Source organism: Centropristis striata, chromosome 1, assembly GCF_030273125.1.
Source record: "Centropristis striata isolate RG_2023a ecotype Rhode Island chromosome 1, C.striata_1.0, whole genome shotgun sequence".
NCBI lineage: Eukaryota > Metazoa > Chordata > Actinopteri > Perciformes > Serranidae > Centropristis > Centropristis striata.
In genome coordinates, this window is record NC_081517.1 from 17,308,729 (window position 1) to 17,316,602 (window position 7,874).

The window sequence follows — 7,874 nt, forward strand, 5'->3', positions numbered from 1 at the left end:
GTTTTGGATGCTGTTTGACCTTAATGTAGTAATTAATAAATACATTAGGAATAACAAATACACTTTTGTTTTGGGCTTCACTTTATTGAGAAGTGAATTGGCAGAAAATGTTGCTTTTTCTGTAACAGTGTTTCCTTTAAAATGTTCCATCTAATATATAAGGCAGAGAGAGAAAAATAGAGATGAATAATGAATAATGAATATTCTTCTACGTTATGTGAACAACAAGAAGAAACCATTTATCATTTATTTTACAACTGTATTTATAAGTATATTTGGATTATGTTCAACATTTTAAAGGAAGAAAGCTGTAGCAATTCAATTTCAAGATGAATACATTTTAAATTTGTTTTTTTGTACATTTTATTTTATTTTTGGAAAAATTTCACATACATAAGAATAAATGGGCAGTCTAATGTTAGTACTTTTTTCACCAAAAACTGCATCAATATGACACCATCATAAAGTGCCTGAAGAATAATAAGGCAATTAAAAACAAATTATGTTTTTAATATTTTTTTATGGACTGATGATACATTCTTTTGATTCAGTAACACATTTTCTTTTAATAATTTATATAATTACTTTTTTTATTCTAACATTATGTGATACTTATGTCTACATACTGTTCGTGTACATGTGTTTTCTTAAATGACATTTATTTACCAAAAAAAAAGTATCCTTAGTATCGACTTTTAAATTCAATAACCCGCACATGCGCAGACAGCTACCGACCCGCTGACACCGGCAGTGACGCGAAAAATGGCGTCCTCCGCTGCCCGGCTGACTACACGCTTTCTCTCAGCATCCGTCTCCAGCTCACACATTAGCGGTCGTTTTCTAACTTTCTCCGCCAGACATGCAGCAGTTTGCTCCGCGACGATACCACAGACTCACCGGGGAGGGACAAAGGTCAGCCGGAGCTCCTGGACGCACAGAAATGTCGTGACATTGAGAGGACTGACAGGTGAGACAGCTAACTGTTAGCATAACATCACAAGAGTTTCTTACAGCAGCTGTTCTCTGCCTGTAACACCGACCACTGGGCTTAGATGTATAAAACCCTGCCGTCCAGGCTTTGTAGTGTGCAGCATGAGCGTGTAAATCCAGCTAAATGCTGCCATTATGCTCCAAGCCTGGTTAGCTTCGGTAAAAGTATGATGTAACGTTTCAATGTTAGAATGATGACAAGATTCATCCACTCTGACCTTGTTGCAGCCACACAGCCCTCTGTCTCTGCATCATTAAGTAAGAAGAATTCAGAGCTTTTACTTAAGTAAAAAGCAGCAATACTGCAGTGAAAAAGTCCTGCATGTAAAACCTTACTGAAGTAGAAGTGCACAAGGCAAGGACAGTTTATTTATATAGCACATATGTATTTACAACAAGGTGCTTTACACAATACACCAAAAGCATCACGACAAAGGGCAGAAAACTATTTAACGATAAATAAACAAAAGCTTAAAATCAAATAGAGAGAGAGAGAGACAGACAGAGAGAGAAGAAATAAATAGAAATTGCTAAAATATAATAATAATAATAATAATAATAATAATAATAATAAGTTTAAAAACATGTTAAAATACATTTATTAAAATTGTTCAGTTAAAGGCAGCTTTAAACAGGTGAGTTACTTTATTAATATACAGCTAGTAATATATTTGTATTATTTATTTTCTTTGTTTATTCATATGTTATTACTTTACTTTATTAAATCATTATTTTAATTTTTGTTTGTTCATAAATGTTATACTTTTTGTCTACATACTGTTCATGTACATACATTTTGTTAAATAAAATGTATTTACAAAAAAAAAAGTATTGTTAGTATCTACTTTTAATTTCAATAACCCGCACATACGCAGACCTGCAGTTTTCTGGGAGTTTGTTCCAGATATACGGAGCATAGAAACTGAATTCTGCTTCTCCATGATTGGTTCAGACAGATTTGCATCAAACTATTGTTAAAGTACTAAAAGTACTCATTATGCAGAATCATATATAATAATTTACTGAATTATAATTATTAATACATTCATTTATACATCACTTATGTTGCAACTGGTAATGGTGGAGCTCACTTTGATGGTTTTATATAATGCTGGGTAGCTTAATCTGCAAAGTGACAAGTAATGCTGTCAAATACATGTAGTGGAGTAAATGCATGATATTAAAGAAGTAGGACTAAGTTGCATAAGAGGAAAATACTCAAGTAAAGTACAAGCACCTCAAAATTGTGCTTAATACAGACTATCCTGCTGGAGCACTAAAAATGCTTTTCTCACCACAGAGTTCAATTTTTAAATGCACACTAAAATATTGTATCATATTGAATTGTCAAGCTGCAAAATATGAACCAGCACTTAAATTAATGTGTAAAGCAACTAACTAAATGCAAAAAAGTATTGTACTATACTTTTCCTTCACTGCCTTTTACAGGGATATTATACATATTATTTGTCTCCACTATATGATGGGTGTGATATGATAGGATCATAAAACTTGATGCACTCTCATGGTGGCCTTTCTTCACAATGAGTGCTCTGATACCTGGCATATGTACATTTATAAGGACATTTGTCTTTTCTGACTTTTATGGCTTTGTGGTTAATAGTAATGAGGTACATAGGTGTACTGTTGAAACTCCTCAGTAACCCTGCATTGGATGTACAGCATGTTATACTTGTATACTGCAAAAGTATCCTTTGTGAGTATTAGATATATATTATATGAATATTATATTGGATAATATTCACAGTGTCTGCTGACAGAAGTACTGTCAGGAGCTTTGATGCAGTTTTATTTTTCTTGCCCTAAATGATGTGCGATAATTTCTGACCAAGTTGAGTAGTAACAGCGAGCTTCTTTATGCTTTTTTGTGAGATGTGCACAAAATAATCCTCATTGCAGTATTAAATACTTTAGATATCTTGACAGCATTTGCATTTAAACCAGTACTCCTTAAAAAAAACAGTAATTTTTGTCTTCTTTTCCCTGCAGGCTTGAGATGTCCCCATGGCGTCCCCTGTCACTCTTTTCACACTAGCAGCAGGTTTGAAAACAAGCAGGACTTCTATGAAGTCTTAGGTGTTGCCAGGACTTCAACACAGAAGGACATCAAGAAGGCTTATTACCAGGTCAGTAAAACACTTTGTTGTGTTACACTTTTGTTGTACACAATGCTGAAGTTTGTTTGGATACCTAAAGAAAGAAGCTGGAAACTCATGCTTTCTCATTCTCTGATCTCATCTTTGTTTTTACTGTTTGTTTCTCTCCAGTTGGCAAAGAAGTACCACCCAGACACCAACCCTGATGACCCAGAGGCCAAAGAGAAGTTCGCCAAGCTGGCTGAAGCTTATGAGGTACAAAACTAATTATATAATAATGTCAGAGATCATTTACTTCCCTCTCTAATTAAGTGCAGGGGAACTCGTGATGAGCTTATCATCAAATGATCTTGTTTTTGTGTGAAGGTGCTGAGCGACGAGGTGAAGAGGAAGCAGTATGACAGTTACGGAGCGGCGGGCTTTGACCCAAGCGGTGCATCAGCCCAGCAGGAGTACTACAAGGCCAGGGGGACCAACATCGACCCAGAGGAGCTCTTCAGGAAGATCTTTGGAGAGTTTACTGGACGAATGGGCTTCGGAAACTTCAACGACATGTTTGATCAAAAGCCCGAGGTCAGAACTCCAAACACTGAAGCATCAAAGTATTTTGATCTTTAACATTAAACCATTATTCTGCATGTAGTTTTGATTTTCTGCTATTTAGGACAGTACGCCCAAAAATCAAAAATACACATTACCCCTAGTGCTTTTTATCAGTCTAGATTGTTTTGGTGTGAGCTGCTGAGGTGTAAAGATGTCTTCCTTCTCTTAGATATAAAATAACTACATTGTTTTTTAGGTTAAGAATTGATTTTACATACATAATTTAAACTTAATGAATCATTGGGGTGTGAATGTGTTTTTCATGATAAAGAACTCTATTAAATATATTCGTCTTTCCACAGTTTGTGATGGAGTTGACGTTTGCGGAGGCAGCAAAGGGCGTAAAGAAGGAGCTGAGTGTGAACATTGATGACACCTGTCCGAGGTGTGATGGGCAGGGCAGCGAGCCGGGCACCAGAGTCCCTCAGTGTCACTATTGCAATGGCACCGGCATGGTGAGCTTCAGACCGGCAGCAGAGCAGTCAGCAGGCCCCTTTAACTGTGGAGATAATAACTTGTTCATTAGGCCCCATTTACACGAGGACGATTGCGGGTAAAAACGACAAAATATTTTATCGGAAGTGCCTTTCATTTAGACGGTGATGGCGTTTTTGGGGCTTAAAAACGCAAAAATCTGAAACCACCTTCCAAAGTGGAAAAGTTAAATACGCTCCGCCGTAGCGTGTCCGTCTACACTGCCAAGACGCAAAACTCTGCTCAGATCTGCTCACGTCACGTATGTGTTTACGTCACATACAGTTGAAACCAGAAGTTTACATACACTTTATAAAAAGACACATATGCTTTTTTTTCTGACTGTCTGACATGAAATCAGACAATCACTTTTTCTGTTTTAGGTCCGTTAGGATTACCAAAATTATTTCTATTTGCTAAATGCCAAAATAATGAGAGAAGGATTTTTTTAGACAATTTTTTGTTACTTTCTTCAAAGTCAGAAGTTTACATACACTAACATTATTATGCCTTGAAACAATTTGGGAAAGCCCAGATGATGCTGTCATGTCTTTGGAAGCTTCTGATAGGTTTATTGACAACATTTGAGTTAATTCGAGACACACCTGTGGATGTATTTTATGACACACCTGAAACACACTGCTTCTTTGTGTAACATCATGGGAAAGTCAAAAGAAATCAGCCAAGATATCAGCAAGAGAATTGTGGACTTGCACAAGTCTGGTTCATCCTTGGGTGCAATTTCCAGATGCCTGAAGGTTCCACATTCATCTGTTCAAATAATTATACCCAAGTATAAACACCATGGGAATGTCCAGCCATCATAGCGCTCAGGAAGGAGACGGGCTCTGTGTCCCAGAGATGAACGTGCTTTGGTCCAAAATGTGCATATCAACCCAAGAACAAAAGCAAAAGACCTTGTGAAGATGCTGGCTGAAGCTGGTAAGAGTGTGTCATTGTCCACAGTGAAACGAGTACTGTACCGACATGGGCTGAAAGGCCACTCTGCCAGGAAGAAGCCATTACTCCAAAAGAAACATAAAAACGACAGATTACAGTTTTGTCAGACCAAAAATTAAGGTCTTTGTCCTTGTGTGCATTTGCAAACTGTAATCTGTCGTTTTTATGTTTCTTTTGGAGTAACATTGTAACATTGATGACACCTGTCCGAGGTGTGATGGGCAGGGCAGCCCAGTTTATCAATGTTACAAGGAGTAACATTGATAAACCTATCAGAAGCTTCCAAAGACATGCCAGCATTATCTGGGCTTTCTCAAATTGTTTCAAGGCATAATAATGTTAGTGTATGTAAACTTCTGACTTTGAGGAAAGTAATAAAAAATTGTCTAAAAAAATCCTTCTCTCATTATTCTGGCATTTAGCAAATAGAAATAATTTTGGTAATCCTAACGGACCTAAAACAGGAAAAGTGATTGTCTGATTTCATGTCAGACAGTCAGAAAAAAAAGCATATGTGTCTTTTTATATAGTGTATGTAAACTTCTGGTTTCAACTGTACATGCTCCAGTACAGGAAAATAAACAAACGTTGGATTATTTCCATGCCTCGGACCTTCAAGCTGCTCTGGCAGCTCTAATAAACTTACAGGAGTCTTTCCACCAAATGTATAGGATATGTACAGATAGTATTATTGAACGGAGAAGGATCTGTAATTACCTCTATCACATTTTGGATGCAGCAATTCGTCGGAGGCGAGCCAGACGGCTGTGAACGAGACCTGGGAGATCTAGTGGATAACTTTGTGGAAGGAGTAGCTGATGAAAATGTGTGGCGTGAAAACTTCTGCATGCCCAAAGATGCTCTTATCGCTTTAAGTGATGCCGCCTGGCATGCATACAATCGAATTTCACACACTTTTGCGTCACCGTATGCACGCAGATTTCCTCCCGAAAATGCTCGTCTAGAATATCTCCCCTCTGCACTGCGCTACGAGTCACATTCAGGGTTGCTAATATCTGAGAAATTTCAAAGTTGAATTTACGGGAATTAACAGAAATTTATGAGAATTAACGGGAATTTATGATAATCTTGACTTAAACAACCAGATTTCATGCAAATACACTTTAATTTCTGCTATTCCTCTCAATCACATGCAGACAGCACACTGCTTACTGCAGGGCTGCTGAGGCCACGCCCCCTGTTGAGGCCACGCCCCCTACATGCACTGTGCATTCCTCCGTCACATTTTACTTAATTTTTGAATGGGTGGGATCGGGGCAGATGAGTAATTTAATTCAGTAACTTAATATTCATGTTTTTATTGTTCAATGAAAGAATTGATTGTTTAAAGAAATAATTAAAACGTTCTACTTCCAAAATAAACTGTTGAAATGACATGTTTCTTTTTCTTTTTACTGAATATTTCCAAAATTCCCCAGCTTAACTTCCCATGGAAAGTTTCTGGAAGATTATAATGTATCGGAAATTTTCCACCTCTTTGCAACCCTAGTCGCATTAATGTGTGTGTGGCCCCCTGCAGGAGTCAGTCCACACGGGTCCTTTCACGACGCGATCCACGTGTCGGCGTTGCGGCGGGAAAGGGTCGATCATAATCACGCCCTGCGCTCTGTGCCGAGGTTCAGGACAGACCAAGAAGAGACAGACCGTCACTGTACCAGTACCTGCTGGTAGGTTTCACCCTGGAATATATAAACCTGCTGTCACTGCTGCTGACTTGGAAATAATGCCATATAATGACAAATACATCTTTTTTCTCCACAGGGATAGATAATGGTCAGAGGGTCCGTATGTCAGTTGGGTCAAAAGAAATCCTCATTACATTCAGGGTGGGTTTTGTTTGCACTTGAAGCTTGATTTTTAATTATGTGCTGGAGTTTGATGTGTTATGTATATGAAATGTTTCCGCACAGGTTCAGAGCAGCCCACTGTTCAGACGCCATGGTTTTGACATCCACTCAGAAATGTTCATCTCTGTGGCTCAGGCCATCCTGGGGGGCGTCGCCACAGGGCCGGGCCTCCATCAAACCATCAGTACAGTGGTGAGTTAGTGCAATATACAGCATAACTCCACTCAGTATCCCTGAATGAAAGCTTTTCTGAGATGTAAAGCAACTTAGTAAAATCCTGTACCTTACTGCAATTTCACTGCTGTTTATTTTTTCTGGATGCATCTACTGGCCATTTTTTTCAGTCTCCAAATTGATATCCTTTCACAGAGTTTCAGTACAGCAAAGTTCAGTTGTCTGTCCTTTGTTTTTAAAGTGGTCTGTGTTTTCAGATCCCTGCCGGCTGCCAGGCCGATAAGGTGATCCTTCTGCAGGGGAAAGGCATTCGGAGGATGAACAGCTACAGCTACGGAGATCACTACGTCCACATCAAGATCAGAGTGCCAAAGTAAGACCCACATTAGACGTGTTGCTATTCACTTAGTTTTATGTGCATTTTGAAGCATTGCATTTGAAAAGCTGAATAGAAAAGGCAAAGGCAAAATTCAATAAAAGTTAAAAGTTTTGGTGCTCTCTTGAGGTGTTTTTTTGCCTTTGTTGAATAACAGTAATTGCTGTTAATGGGACATGGAAACACGTTTTTAATTCTGATCAGTTCTGAAGTAGCGAACATTTAACTCGCATGACTTTTCACGACTATAGATGTGCTTTAAATGTTTGTCAGACTAGTCAGAGAGTCTAGTTGTAATTCTACGTGTTTTGG

At 38.2% G+C, this 7,874-nt stretch overlaps 1 protein-coding gene across 4 annotated transcripts in view; it reads left to right on the forward strand.

Annotated features, from left to right (window-relative positions):
- Positions 1 to 754: 754 nt before the first annotated feature.
- Positions 755 to 7,874, forward strand: part of LOC131975963 (dnaJ homolog subfamily A member 3, mitochondrial-like) — a 13,358-nt gene continuing 6,238 nt past the window's right edge. For all 4 annotated transcript variants that reach the window (XM_059338829.1, XM_059338834.1, XM_059338811.1 and 1 more), the window contains exons 1-9: positions 755 to 967; positions 3,001 to 3,137; positions 3,279 to 3,362; positions 3,474 to 3,680; positions 4,013 to 4,165; positions 6,685 to 6,832; positions 6,927 to 6,991; positions 7,076 to 7,204; positions 7,444 to 7,559. In XM_059338829.1, coding sequence (XP_059194812.1) covers positions 763 to 967; positions 3,001 to 3,137; positions 3,279 to 3,362; positions 3,474 to 3,680; positions 4,013 to 4,165; positions 6,685 to 6,832; positions 6,927 to 6,991; positions 7,076 to 7,204; positions 7,444 to 7,559 — 1,244 coding nt within the window. In that variant the 5' untranslated portion in view covers positions 755 to 762. The remainder of the gene's footprint in view (positions 968 to 3,000; positions 3,138 to 3,278; positions 3,363 to 3,473; positions 3,681 to 4,012; positions 4,166 to 6,684; positions 6,833 to 6,926; positions 6,992 to 7,075; positions 7,205 to 7,443; positions 7,560 to 7,874) is intronic.